Genomic DNA, 15,743 nt, shown 5'->3' with positions numbered 1-15,743 from the left:
TGGGTGGAGAGGAACAGGGGGAGAAGGCTGGGAATAGATGCAGACCTGGGTCTAAATAGTTTTTTATTTTATTCCAAATACTTGCTTTTTGCTGTGTTGATGTCAGCTCTGTGTCTGTGTCTGACTGAGGGATGTTGGGGTTCCTCTGCTCTCTTTCTCTCTGGCCTCCAGGTCTCGTATCCGACGGGAGCTTTTCATCGAGGAGATCCAGCGAGGTGAGGGCGGCTCCCCGTCCACCAGGGCGGGCAAGGCCAGTGAGGGCGACAGCTGTGACGGTACCGAGTCAGATGGCACGGTGGAGGGCACACGCCCCGGCCACGAGCACCACCCGGCCTCAGAAGGCGAGGGAGGGTCCGACCACAGAGACGAGGGCACCACGTCAGCCACCGGCAGCAACGCTGCAGGTACCAGCGGCCACCACAAGGGTGGCGCCCTGGACAGCCTGTTCAGCTTCCCCGAGAGCACCCATGTTTCCTCTGCGTCTGTGGCCACCACCACTGCTGCCCGCAACCCCCGCGACAGCAGCCTGCGCAAGAAGAAAGCCGCCAACCTCAATAATATCATCCACCGCCTGGAGAAGGCTGCCGGTAAAGACGAGCCCCACGAGTGGGAGTTCTGATACGGTACCCCCTGCTGCTGGGGAGAGAGAGAGTTACTATTTTTCTAGTGCCCTGACTGCACAGTTCCAAGGCCAAGACTGGAGCAGTGCTGCCAGAGAAGAACTGGCATCTTTTACGAGTTTTCATATCAAAGAGGGTTCATAGATTTTTTTCAAGAAGCGAAACAACAGCAACAACCTGGCTTTGTTTGGAGATAAAGCACTTAACAGCCCTGCTGGCCACAGGGCCCTGACACCACCGGCCAAAGGTGCGAAAGAGACGAAAGACTTGCGCTACTCACAAAGAAGCGTCACTCCACAGGAGGAAACTCACGAGAAGCAATTATGTGTTTTATTTGTGTGTGTGTGTGTGTGTGTGTGTGTGTGTGTGTGTGTGTGTGTGTGTGTGTGTGTGTGTGTGTGTGTTTCCCTTTGAGAGATTTATTCACCACCTCAAAGTTTTTCTAACCTTGTTCGCTCAGTGAGTTTTCACATCTAGTAGACTAACTGTTACAATGTTTTCCCTTTTTTCTGTTTTCTAAGAGGTTCTTTCTCCTCATAACTCCATTGCAGTTCTTTGGCTATCTGATAGGATCGTCAAACAAAAAAAGAGAATGAAAAGCCAAGCATTTAGAAAATTAGTCTGTAGGAGAGGAGAACCCTTTCCCAAGCAATGTTCCTTTCTGTGCCCCAAAAGTTGCCATGTAATGGCACTGGAACTCTTAATATGCTATGGACTCTATTGAGAAAATAATTAACATTTTTATCAAATTACTTTTCTCCGCTGAGAAAGAAAAATAAACTTTATAGCAATTTGGTTGCCAGTAAGAGATTGCACAGTCGGTCGACTTTAAACAATGCTATTTCAGATTCCTAAATATTTGGGAAGGGTAAAATCTGAAGTGAAATACTCATTATCAGTTGAAAGGAACTTTGAAAAAAAAGTATCACTTTAATTCACAGTTTTTCAACGTACAACATAAAATGCAACGGTCATGTCAGGAAAAAGGAAAAATCTGAAAAACATCTTGTGGTAGCTTACTTTGTGTTCTTTCTCGTGAGTGATCTAGAAGCTCTTTGATAAGTAGTGTACATTTCTTTCATAGCTTTAACTGACTTCCGGGGGACGCCATTTTGGTGGCACCGGGAGCTTTTGTTTAATACACTCCATTTTAGGCCAAAATCAGGTTTGAGAAAAAAAGAAAATAAACAAAAAAGTTGTATACAAGTTCATGGAGAAAAAAAACAATTTCAGTCTAGATATTAAAAAAAAAAGAAAAAAAATTGCGAACTTGCTTTTTAACCTATTTTAACCACAAAAACCACACTATTAAGACCTCAGAACCAGGGTGTACAGTAGAGCCGACGGCCGCTGCACTTCACAGCCTGGCCCTCGGATGGGGAGGCTTGCGTTTCATTGGGTGAAAAAGCCAGGAGATGCACAGCTCACTTTACTGTATATTCCAAGCATCTGGCTCTTTTGCTCTCAACTCTTTACCTACGGTTGTGTGTATATATGTACATTGTATAAAGAAAGACAAGAAACCCCAGCTGTTACGTGTCGGTCCTCACATGCGGTGCACTACGAGTCTGAGGAAGAGATGGACTCTCCTCTGCTTGTGTGTTCCCATACAGAGCTACAAGACTGACCTGGTCATGGTCAACCAGTCACACGTCCCTCCTTTAAAACCCTTTGACATATATTCTCCACAGGCTGCCATGTTGTGTTGCTCAGAGGTCAAATGTACGAAACAGTGCCAAGGCTTAGTAGAGATATTTCAAGGTCCATTTTTACTAATTGAATAACCAATACCAAACGTTCTATCCACAGTACTGTCGATGTGACATCCCCCATCCAATTTGGTTGTCTCTTTCAAAGTCAAGCTGATTCTCCCACCAATCTTGATGCGCTCACTCCTTATATTATGACCAGTTTTATGATCAATTCATGACTGTTACGTAGCATCTCCATTCTCCACTGGTCACAACAAGTCCTCTTACCTTCAGCTGTAACTCTTGGCCTGCCCCATGTGAATATATCTCAGAGGTTAAGATCACTTGACACGGGTCAATGGAAGAAAACAAAGACATTAGTTTTATACTTAACCCTCAACCCACCCTCCCTTCCTCAGATATGGTAGAACAATAGCCCCCCCCCCCGCACACATCGCAACCTCTTCCCTTTTCCCCCTTTTCCTCCTCCTATGCCACAAGCTCACAGTGCCTGCCCGCCCACTGCCTCTCCCTGTGTGTTTGAGTGTGTGAGAGCACACACGTACGTGTACTTAAGTAGGTGTGTGTGATTTTGTATCCACGTACCGTAAGAAGGGGGTGTGAGGGTGTGAGCGAGGACTAGCTTCCCTGCTCTGCCATACACACCCTTGAGTGTGTGTGTGTGTGTGTGTGTCTGTGTGTGTTTTATAAGTCTGTGTGGCTTTGATTTGTATATACCTGCACACACGTAGAGTGCACAACTGCCACCCTTTGTTTCTTCTAAGCTGTTTTCTAAATTATACGGCTTACGGCATAGCAGACTCACAAATACAGTAGGTCCCCTTTATTGCCATATTAAAGACGAGCAGTAGATCACTTCAACATAAAGTTTTTTTGTTTCATGTTTTTGTTATGCTTATTTATAGGTGCTGTATTTGACATTTTAATGTCTTATTTGATTTCTGTTCATTATTGTTGTTGTTATTAATGTATGGAAGGGACTATAAGGGGTCATATAATATTTTTTTTGACTGATAGACTGCCGGCAGTATTGGGTTATATGTACGAGATTTAGTTGTCATACATGTATATTTAGTGATCTTTGAAGACGTTTTGACAGTGTCATTTATGTTGTTTGAGCTGAAATGGGAGAGCAACCCGACAACGTCGTCTACAGCATTATGGTGCATTCACCGTTCATGATTTGATGAGTCTCTGCATTTCTATTTTCCTCTTTCATTTCATCAAGCATGATTGAAATCAGGTTGACTTATATTCTATTTTGTACATTTTCCGTGTATTACTGAACCCAGCACAGGACGGAAGTTGTGGTGGGGCTCAAGAACCAGTAGCATCTGAAGGCCTGGAACTGCTGTCCTTTGGCATCACCTCTGAATCTGACATTTATCTTAAGATTTCCTAGTTTTGTTTGAGATGCATAAAGTCAGGTAGATTTGATCCAAAATAAGCAGTGATCACATCACTATACATGTGCTTAGATCCAGCAGGAGTTTGACTTTGGCATTTTGTGAAGGTCTTACTACTATGTACACCGACTATTTAGAAGATTCATATTTCCTCAATTATTATTTGCTAAATATAGGTTTAGTTCCTTCAAACAAAAAAAAATGATCAAATGACATTTTTATACTAACAATAACACAAACAGGTGTGTAAAGCACAAGCACTACTGACCAAAAACCTCTTTAAAAAGGGGGGAAGGCAACTTTACCTTAAAAGATTTAATTGCACGCTCATGAATATTTTCTATGCCGTTCTGACTTTACAATAAGTTTAGTCTTTAAAGAGATTATTGGATACTTTTTCAATTGTGAGCATTTGGAACACAATTGGGTCCTGAATGGTTACTGCTCAGCTGCCCCTCCTACAGCGAAGCTGGTGGTGATTGGATCACCTCTGGAGGGGAGTGATGTTAGCACACTGTTAAACAGCCCTGTGTCCTGCATGGTTCCAAACCACGCTCCCTCAAGTGACACACTGCCAGTCTGGCCAAGCCACAGCAGTCCCTATCAGCTGCTTACACTTTTCTACTGAATTTCATTGAAAAAATGTGATCAATTGAACAAAAACTAAAAAAATCAAGGAGTGTTGATCTTTTGATAAAAGCACAAGTACATCGACAAGTTTAAGCAAAAAATATTTATATATAATGGCTTTTGACACGTAAAGCTTAAATTGATCATACCCAAAAACATTACCTTTCAAAAAATGTATTGATCTTTTAGCACTATTAAAGAGACATCTTAGCACTTAACCGTCTGCAAGCCTTTTCCTTCAGTCTATATTTTCATAGGATTGCCTTTGCCTTAAAGTGATCCAGACCGAACTGTTGCTATTCTTTTCAGGATTGCTCTTAAACGAATGCAGTAAGCTGGCTCGGTCTCTTGGACTGAAGTCTTGTGCCCATCGCGTCGTCGTTCTCATGAGACTTTTCATCACTGTTCTCCAAGTCTTGTGCAGGCACCACATGGAAACAAGCAATCATTTTGATTGGTCTCCCACATGCTGCGTCTTCAACGCAGCTGTTGACATCTGTAGCAAAGTTGTTTTGTTTGGAAATACTTCACTGCTGTTGAACAAAGGGGGAGCCAGTTCTGTGACTGTCTACAGTCCTGGGCTGGCTCCTCCAGAGGTGATGCCAAGGCAGACTCTTGTAGGCCACAGATTTAGTAGGAGGTCCACAATCAAAAGCCCCCACGCAGATAGTTGGTATGGCCCTCATTTAAGAACGATGCAGGCTTGAGTGTCTGGTAGAGGCACTAATGGAGTTGATCAACGGTATGCGAGGGTCCCAGAGGGATTTCACTTTGATACTATTACTAACATGTCAAGTTGTGCTGTCATGATGTCAACTGTTCCCAGCTATTGCCCGGTTAGAACAGGTGACATACATGACAGGCAGTGCTTTTTGATTGGGAGTTGAGTTTGTGTGGATTTGTTTTCCTTTATCTGTTTCTCATTTGATGCTAATTGAAGATTTGAACAGGAGTTCTCTCACTTTTCTCCCCAAATCATGTTCTGCTGTCAGTCATTTTGGAAACATTGCATGTATACTGAACAAAAATATAAAGGCAACATGCAACAATTTCAAAGACTATACTGAGGTACAGTTCATATAAGGAAATCAGTCAATTTAAATAAATGAATTCGGTCCTAATCTATAGATTTCATGACTGGGCATGGGTGCAGCCATGGGTGGGCCTTTGAGGGCATAGGCCCACCCACTTGGCAGCCAGGCCCACCCACTGGGGAGCCAGGCCCAGCCAATCAGAATGAGTTTTTCCCCACAAAAGGGCTTTATTACAGACCGAAATTGTCCTCAACACCCACACCTCCCCCTCAGGCGATCCCGCAGGTGAAGAAGCCGAATGTGGAGTTAGCGGGCTGGCATGGTTACATGTGGTCTGCTGTTGTGAGTCCGTTTGGATGCACTGCCAAATTCTCTAAAACAACATTGGAGGCAGCTTATGGTAGACAAATTAACATTCTCTGGCAACAGCACTGGTGGACATACCTGCAGTCAGCATGCCAATTGCACGCTCCCTCAAAACTTGAGACATCTCTGGCATTGTGTTGTGTGATAACAACTGCACATTTTAAAGTGGCCTTTTATTGTCCCCAGCACAAGGTGCACCTGTGTAATGATCATGCTGTTAAATCAGATTCTTGATAGGCCACACCTGTCAGGTGGATGGATTATCTTTGCAGCTGAGAAATGCTCACTAACAGGGGTTTAAACAAATTTGTGTACAACATTTGAGAGAAATAAGCTTTTTGTGCGAATGGAACATTTCTGGGATTTTTTTATTTCAGCTCATGGGACCAACATATTACATGTTGTATTTATATTTTTGTTCAGTGTAGTTTGGTCTTTTGGCCCAGAGGGAAATGTTTTTGATCAACCATCATGAACTTTAATTGGATTTTATTATTCATAGGTCAATGTGTTTTGGATTATTATTTTATCGTGATCATTAAAGGGGGGTTGTGCACTCTGAGCTAATGGAAGTCGTTCTGGTTGTAGTAGAAGCAAAAGTGCTTGAATGAGTTTTTACCTTTTCCCAGTTTTCAAACCGTCTGAACGTCATTGGTTGTTGTTGATGTGTACCACACCTCTTTTCCCCGTAGGTTTGGTTCACATATATGACATTGCTTTGTCAGACTCCAGTATTCAAGGACACAATGCTCCTAAAGGCCACAGTCATGGAAATAATGCTGATTACAAAGGCACAGAACATAGACAAGGACTGATATAACACACCAATGCATGAGCAATACAACTTCTGAAAGAGGACCAAATCAGGCTTGACTACCTGTCTGTGAGTTATTGTCTATCACATGTCCATGTAAAGATCATATAGAACAGGCTACTCTTATCAGTCACAAGTTAATAAAGTGTTTATGTTGTAGGGAGTCCAAGAGCTAGAGGTCGATCCTCTTTTCTCTTCTGTTCATGTGTATATTTCTGCTATTGACAGGGAAAGGTTTTCTTTAAGTGTTGGTCAGTTTTGTAGACACAGAGTTGTTCTGTAGCTTTCTGAATGAATGGGTTAGATTCTGAGTATCATGAAGAATTAGGGGATGGGATTTCAGTGGAACCCTGGAGGAAGCACCCAAAGCTACACTGGTTTATACAGTACAATAGGGCATTTTGCATGTGTTTGTGCAGTTATTTTGTGCTACAATTCCCTTCTGTGTTTTCATGTTATTTTTCTGTTGCTAAGAAAAACACAGTTCGTTCCATTCGAGTCCAATGTTCAGTTAATCAGTGTATAATTTGTTGCAGAATCTATACGATTCTTTTGGACGAATTTCAGGAATTTGCCCTTTGCAAATATTTTTCTATAGAACTAAAGCAGATTGCTATCAATATTATATACACTGTCATATAAAATTGTACAGATGAAATATATCCTTATAGCAAGTTGTTAAGCATTACAATGGGTTTGTTTTTTGTTATTACTGTCACCGTATTGGTAGTTCTCTCTGTAGGGTTTGTGTCCATTAGGATTTAAATATTTTCTTTTTATATTAGGACTATGAAAACCTCACACTTCTGTAAGATCGACTACAAGGATTGTTGCAGAAGTTTTAGCATTAGCCAGCGTTGGTCTCATGGTGTTTGTGTGTCATTAATTCACATTTCTAATATGACCCTTCAATCATTTCATAACCTTGCGGTATTTGTGAGACAAACTTTAACCTAGTACACATTAAGACCAATGCCTTGATTCTCATAGAAGCATATACAGAATCATATAATGTCATTGTACATCACCATCCCCAATCTATACTTACTTTTATTTATACTATATACACTCCTTTTGCCTTATTGGATCTCCTTATTCAATGTCAAGAGCCACTGGTAGTGACAAAAGATTTTTGACAATGTTTGCCAAAAGTTTGATGAAAATCTGAATTTATTTGCTTTTGATTTGCCTTCCCATTTTTATTGAAGATTTGATTTGAACATGAATACGTTTCATTCTTACTCTCGTATCTTTTTGTTTGTGTTTAGTCTCAGAAGTCAGCCAGGGACAGTAGGCTTATTGTGATTGTGAGGATTCAGAAGTGGCATGTGAATAGAGTTTGGATGCCAGTGACGTTGGAAATGGAGACTATAATAATGGTCAACAACAACAGCATTAATCATGTCATATTCAATTTGGATTATGTAAGTAAGGTTCATAATACTCTATGCATTACAGGTCAACCAATGTCCATTGAATCCATCACTCAGTGGTAGTTGACATATAAGTTACAATGAATAACTAACTATATGATACATTGACTAACTGTTTTTTGTGTTCCATGGGTTTTGAACCATTCTCCATGGGTTTTGAACCATTCGCCATGGGTTTTGAACCATTCTCCATGGGTTTTGAACCAACTCATTTGGCTCCCTATAGTTGACAACCAATATTGTGTTTTTTGAAAGATGCGTTTTTAGAGCTTTAGTGAAGGAATCATGGTAGAACTACATCACCCACGGTCCTTTGCTGCTACCTTGCTGTCTAGTCAAATGAGAAGATGTTTTGATGGCATTGTCTAAGACCTATATAAGATGGGTGTCTATGGAGTCCCCTCCCTAAGTTCAGATCTGTCTCCATACTCACATTTACATGCTCCCAAAGCTTCAACTGACTGTATGAATTTAGAACCAGACAAAATGTTTCTAAACTGCTGAAGTCATCAAGTTTGTCTTGGTTTCTCAACTCCTATTCACCTTTGTTTAGCCATGTGCTATATCCGAGTCTAAGATAATTGATTTTGTTGTCGTATAATCTGATTCTCATTGACTAATTTAGTTCAGAACAAAGCTAGCCATACTCGCCAATGGTTTTGGCTCCTCGCCTTTACTATTAATTGCCCTACCAGGTTTATAAGCAACCTTCCTTTATTTTCAGCTGATGAGTTTGAAACTGGGACTCTACTTTTACCAAGCATGTGGAGAAGTCTGAGAGTGCGTGTGCCCACTCTCTCCTTCAAAGTGCCAGAGGTCTCCAACTTTCTTGTGTTTGGTCAGGCTGCCATCTCACTATCAGTTTATCTACTGTAATGTCGAGTTGCTGACTTTCAGTACATTGTATATAACATCTGATTATACATAGGTCATGTTGTTGGTCAACTGTCATTCAATAGCAGAACTTGAGAATGCCTGTTAAACTATACCGCTGTTTCCCAACTCCAGTCATCGAGGACCTCCAACAGTACCCATCTTTGTTGTCGTCCTGGACAAGCACACCTGATTAAACTTGTCTACTAATCATCAAGCCCTCAATGAAGTTAATCTACAACAGAAATGTGTGCTGTTAGGTGTACTCGAGGAGTTGGGAAACACTGCTATAGACACTTGATTTTCGGAAATAACTGAGACAAACAGGTTTTTTGTTTGTTTGCGTTTCCTTAAATGGGTGGAAGAAGATCAAGATTTTATACCGTATTGTTTGATTCTTTTTCCACAGCTGGAGAGAACTTTAAGTCCCTTGAATGATATGTTTATTGCAGAGCTCTTGTTTTGGCAAAATAAATGCCAGTGTGATTGGAGACCTGAGTTGTACAGATATGGCTTCCATAGACATTTGATTTGTGCAATTTCATTTATTTTTGAAGGTTATGTGATTAGTTTTTTTAAACCAAACTTCACATTGAAGCTACCCTATGTTGCAAAATAAATGTTAAAAATCCCCAAAAAGTGTCTTTCTCAACGAAGAGTTGGCACTTCCAACTGAAGAGTTACAGCGCAATTCACTTTTTCTCCAACACTTAACTTTTGAATTCTAGCTTGACATGGGGTAAAATGACACCCGGTGGGGATTTAGGCATTCATATGACGTTGCGTGTGTATATGTGTGTGGCGCATTGAGCGGCTCTTATGCAGTTAAGGGCTGTAGTTTCCTTATCTTTTAGTTTGTGTCCTCTCTTTTACTGACTGCTTTTGAAGTGAGGAACACTCCCACCATCTCAGCTGGTCTAATTGTGTCTCTCTCAAAGCTCAGGTGGAAACTACTTTTAGCAGAGTCCTTGTCACTATCACTGGCCACAACAGTGCTCTTCCTCCCCCTCTTCAGTCCAGAGAGAGGTGTAGCTAGTTGCTGTCCGCTGATATATTTTTCTATGACGTGATTCTAGGCCTCATGATCATTGGCAATGAGAGGGTGACTCTTCCTTCACAGAAAAACATGTATCTCTTCCAGTTTCAGTTGTTCTCTCGTTTGTTGTTTTCATCTGGTTCCTTTTTATTTGGTCATTTAAGTCATGTAGTCTGTTCTCAGCACTGTAAGACAGTCCCTATAGAATATGGAGAGGCAATATCACTGTATGAAACTCACAATGTATTATTGTTGTTATTATTATTGTTATTATTATTCACTAGCACCCTAGGTGTGATAATTGAAGTAAATATCTTTTATACAAACACAAAGTTGGTGTGGTGTCTTTTTTTGCTATAATATTACTCTGTCTTTGTTCGGTCTGTTGCATGTTATTAACAGGTATAAACAGTTTTACATACAGTGCATTCGGGAAAGTATTCAGACCCCTTGACTTTTTCCACTTTGTTATTCTAAAATTGATTAAATAAAAAATGTTTCTCATCAATCTACACACAATATCCCACAATGACAAAGTGAAAACAGGTTTTTAGACATTTTTACAAATGTGTGTGTATATATATATTTTTTATTTTTTATTATTACCTTATTTACATTAGTATTCAGACCCTTTGCTATGAGAATTGAAATTGAGCTCAGGCGCATCCTGTTTCCGTTCATCATCCTTGATGAATGGAACTGGCCCAATGCTCTAACCACTAGGCTACCTGCCACCCTATATAAAGGCAAAAAGGCAATATTTGAACAAAGTATGAGCCTTTATTAATAATCTACTGGAGAACCATTTTGGGTTGAAGTATAATTTATGTATGAGTGAAGCTTTTAGTGAGAGGTTTAATGCTTTATTATTTAATAATTTAGCCCCCTAAACTCATATTCATATAAATAGGCATGTTTAATTTTGTCTGGCTTTGCATTCCAATATTTTTTTGCTCATATGCTTTAAAAAAACTAGTGGAGTAGGCAGTGCCATTAGTAAGTCAACTGTGATAGGAGTTAATAAAATACCATTAATAGACAAGTATTTACCTCTCCATGGTTGCAGAATCTTATCTATTTTTGCAAACTTTCTATTGAAGTTGGTTATGGTAAGTTAATTTATATGTTTTGAGATATGAATACCAAGTATGTCTACTTCACAATCTGTCTATTTAATTGGTAAACCAGGGGCGCAATTTTCACTGTCATTGATACAAAACGAGGCGACCGTGTGCTTTAGGACCATGCGGACCCCACCGAGCAGTCGGGTAGGCGGTTTGGAGTGTTTATCCAACTGGATAAAAAAATATTTAAAAAATATGTCCCCCCCACTTCTAAAACCAAAGTTGAACCCCTGTGGTAAACTATAAGGTAGTGTAAACATTGTCTTTTAATGATCCAATACGCATTATAGTACACTTGTCATAATTAGGTTTTAGTCCAGAGGCTATAAAAGTGATCAAGATCTTCATTGAGACAGTGCAGGGATCCAGACTTAAGAAAAAAACTTGAGTAACTCCTGGATACAGTGGGGGAAAAAAGTATTTGATCCCCTGCTGATTTTGTACGTTTGCCCACTAACAAAGAAATGATCAGTCTATACTTTTAATGGTAGGTTTATTTGAACAGTGAGAGACAGAATAACAACAAAAAATCCAGAAAAACGCATGTCCAAAATGTTATAAATTGATTTGCATTTTAATGAGGGAAAAAAAGTATTTGACCCCTCTAAATCAGAAAGATTTCTGGCTCCCAGGTGTCTTTTATACAGGTAACAAGCTGAGATTAGGAGCACTCCCTTTAAGAGTGTGCTCCTAATCTCAGCTCGTTACCTATATAAAAGACACCTGGGAGCCAGAAATCTTTCTGATTTAGAGGGGTCAAATACTTTTTTTCCCTCATTAAAATGCAAATCAATTTATAACATTTTGGACTTGCGTTTTTCTGGATTTTTTGTTGTTATTCTGTCTCTCACTGTTCAAATAAACCTACCATTAAAAGTATAGACTGATCATTTCTTTGTTAGTGGGCAAACGTACAAAATCAGCAGGGGATCAAATACTTTTTCCCCTCACTGTACATTTTACTTACAATCGACACTGACATAGTCATGGCACGATAGCAAAGAAGCTGTGCAGTACTGACAATCTAGAGCGAGTAATCATGTAAAACCCTCTCTCCACCCACACACGTTGTTTTTATTCCAGGCTGTTTTACACAGTCCTATATCACTAGGATCAAGAATATAAGGATAGCGTATATAGCTCATGTACAAATGTAATTTACTTCTCACTAAGAGAAGTACTTCCATAGGCCAGTTATCGTGTTGGCTCTGCCGTTAACGTTTTAATCAGTTTAACCCAGTGTTAACCAGCCAGCTGGAAAGACTTGAGTAAATAAGGAATACAAAACATATTTAAAGCAGGTGTTCCCACACAGGTGTGGTTCTTGAGTTAATTAAGCAATTAACATCCCATCATGCTTAGGGTCATTATTATTTTGGCTAACCATGGCTAGAAGAAGATATCTCAGTGAATATGAAAGAGTGGAATAGGGGGGTTTAAAAGTTGAAAGAGTGGAATAAAGGAGAATATGGGGTTTAAAAGTTGAAAGAGTGGAATAAAGGAGAATATGGGGTTTAAAAGTTGAAAGAGTTGAATAAAGGAGAAAATGGGGTTTAAAAGTTGTGTCATTCTCAGTCACCAGATCTCAACTGAATTGAACACTTGTGGGAGATTCTGGAGCAGGCCTGAGACAGCGTTTTCAAACACCAACAAAAAACAAATGATAGAAGTTCTCATGAAAGACTGGTGTCACATCCTTCAAATAGAGTTCCAGACACTAGTAGAATCTATGTCAAGGTGCATTGAAGCTGTGCTGGCGGCTCGTGGCCCAACACCCTATTAAGACACTATGTTGGCGTTTCTTTATTTTGGCAGTTCCATTTATATGTGGCAGTTAGAGCTGCACATTGCTCTTTGCCACAGACTTTGGCACAAATGCGTATTGCTATAAAGTAGAAAATGCTGACGTACTTAATTATGTTCAATCACTATGACCTTGACCTTTTGTCAATATTCCAGCAGTCTGAATTGGATTTTCTGAGATGAAAAAATATGTATCTCATCATCTACTCAATTATTTTTTTTAAGGTTTGGCTCAAATATGCACAATTAAATGGCCTAGGACCCAGTGAAGCATTAAATCATTGGTGACCTGTGCCCAGAAGTTGAGAAATGTATCTTTCTCTCATTTGGATTGCCGACCCCTGGTTTAGAAGGTAGAACTGAAGGACTATGGGGCTGAGGGAACAAGGGGCTGAGGGAACAAGGGGCTGAGGGAACTGAGGGAACAAGGGGCTGAGGGAACAAGGGGCTGAGGGAACTGAGGGAACAAGGGGCTGAGGGAACTGAGGGAACAAGGGGCTGAGGGAACAAGGGGCTGAGGGAACATGGGCTGAGGGAACTGAGGGAACATGGGGCTGAGGGAACATGGGGCTGAGGGAACTGAGGGAACATGGGGCTGAGGGAACTGAGGGAACATGGGGCTGAGGGAACTGAGGGAACATGGGGCTGAGGGAACTGAGGGAACATGGGGCTGAGGGAACATAGGGAACATGGGGCTGAGGGAACTGAGGGAACATAGGGAACATGGGGCTGAGGGAACTGAGGGAACATGGGGCTGAGGGAACTGAGGAAACATGAGGCTGAGGGAACTGAGGGAACATGGAGCTGAAGGAACATAAGGAACATGGGGCTGAGGGAACTGAGGGAACATGGGGCTGAGGAAACTGAGGGAACATAGGGAACATGGAGCTGAAGGAACATAGGGAACATGGGGCTGAGGGAACTGAGGAACATGGGGCTGAGGGAACTGAGGGAACATGGGGCTGAGGAAACTGAGGGAACATGGGGCCGAGGAAACTGAGGGAACATGGGGCCGAGGGAACATGGGGCCGAGGGGGCCGAGGGAACATGGGGCCGAGGGAACATGGGGCCGAGGGGGCCGAGGGAACATGGGGCCGAGGGAACATGGGGAACATGGGGCCTGGGGAACATGGGGCCGAGGGAACATGGGGAACATGGGGCCGGGGGAACATGGGGAACATGGGGTCGGGGGAACATGGGAACATGGGGCCGGGGGAACATGGGAACATGGGGCCGGGGGCCATGGGGAACATGGGGCCGGGGGAACATGGGGAACATGGGGCCGGGGGAACATGGGGAACATGGGGCCGGGGGAACATGGGGCCGAGGGTACTGAGGGAACATGGGGCCCGAGGGTACTGAGGGAACATGGGGCCCGAGGGTACTGAGGGAACATGGGGCTGAGGGAACATGGGGCTGAGGGAACATAGGGAACATGGGGCTGAGGGAACAGAGGGAACATGGGGCTGAGGGAAAATAGTGTAAGGGGGCTGAGGCAACTGAGGGAACATGGGCTGGGGGAACTGAGGGAACATGGTGCTGAGGGAACAGAGGGAACATGGTGCTGAGGGAACAGAGGGAACATGGGGCTGAGGGAACAGAGGGAACATGGGGCTGAGGGAACAGAGGGAACATGGGGCTGAGGGAAAATAGTGTAAGGGGGCTGAGGGAACTGAGGGAACATGGGCTGAGGGAACAAGGGGCTGAGGGAACTGAGGGAACGTGGGCTGAGGGAACTGAGGGAACGTGGGGCTGAGGGACCTGCGGGAACGTGGGGCTGAGGGACCTGCGGGAACGTGGGGCTGAGGGACCTGCGGGAACGTGGGGCTGAGGGAACATGGAACTGAGGGAACATGGGGCTGAGGGAACTGAGGGAACATGGGGCTGAGGGAACTGAGGGAACATGGAACTGAGGGAACATGGGGCTGAGGGAACTGAGGGAACATGGGGCTGAGGGAACTGAGGGAACATGGGGCTGAGGGATCTGAGGGAACATGGGGCTGAGGAAACTGAGGGAACATGGGGCTGAGGAAACTGAGGGAACATGGGGCTGAGGAAACTGAGGGAACATGGGGCTGAGGAAACTGAGGGAACATGGGGCTGAGGGAACTGAAGGAACATAGGGAACATGGGGCTGAGGGAACATAGGGAACATGGGGCTGAGGGAACTGAGGGAACATGGGGCTGAGGGAACTGAGGGAACATGGGGCTGAGGGAACTGAGGGAACATGGGGCTGAGGGAACTGAGGGAACATAGGGAACATGGAGCTGAAGGAACATAGGGAACATGGGGCTGAGGGAACATAGGGAACATGGGGCTGAGGGAACTGAGGGAACATGAGGCTGAGGGAACATGGGGCTGAGGGAACTGAGGGAACATGGGGCTGAGGGATCTGAGGGAACATGGGGCTGAGGAAACTGAGGGAACATGGGGCTGAGGAAACTGAGGGAACATGGGGCTGAGGGAACTGAGGGAACATGGGGCTGAGGGAGCTGAGGGAACATAGGGAACATGGAGCTGAAGGAACATAGGGAACATGGGGCTGAGGGAACTGAGGGAACATGGGGCTGAGGGAACTGAGGGAACATGGGGCTGAGGGAACTGAGGGAACATGGGGCTGAGGGAACTGAGGGAACATGGGGCTGAGGGAACTGAGGGAACATGGGGCTGAGGAAAATGAGGGAACATGGCGCCGAGGGGGCCGAGGGAACATGGGGCCGAGGGAACATGGGGCCGAGGGAACATGGGGCCGTGGGAACATGGGGAACATGGGGCCTGGGGAACACGGGGAACATGGGGCCGAGGGAACACGGGGAACATGGGGCCGGGGGAACACGGGGAACATGGGGCCGAGGGAACACGGGGAACATGGGGCCGGGGGAACACGGGGA

At 43.4% G+C, this 15,743-nt stretch overlaps 1 protein-coding gene across 1 annotated transcript in view; it reads left to right on the top strand.

Annotated features, from left to right (window-relative positions):
* LOC115148800 (homeobox protein cut-like 1) overlaps positions 1–4,583 on the top strand; it is a 253,639-nt gene extending 249,056 nt beyond the window's left edge. The window contains exon 24 of the mRNA XM_029691038.1: positions 172–4,583. Within this exon, the coding sequence (XP_029546898.1) occupies positions 172–619 (448 nt within the window). The 3' untranslated portion in view covers positions 620–4,583. The remainder of the gene's footprint in view (positions 1–171) is intronic.
* Positions 4,584–15,743: the final 11,160 nt, after the last annotated feature.

The sequence above is a fragment of the Salmo trutta genome, chromosome 15 (genome assembly GCF_901001165.1).
Source record: "Salmo trutta chromosome 15, fSalTru1.1, whole genome shotgun sequence".
Taxonomy (NCBI): Eukaryota; Metazoa; Chordata; class Actinopteri; order Salmoniformes; family Salmonidae; genus Salmo; species Salmo trutta.
The sequence above is the reverse complement of the archived record's forward strand: the minus strand, read 5'-3'. Positions and strand labels throughout refer to the sequence as shown.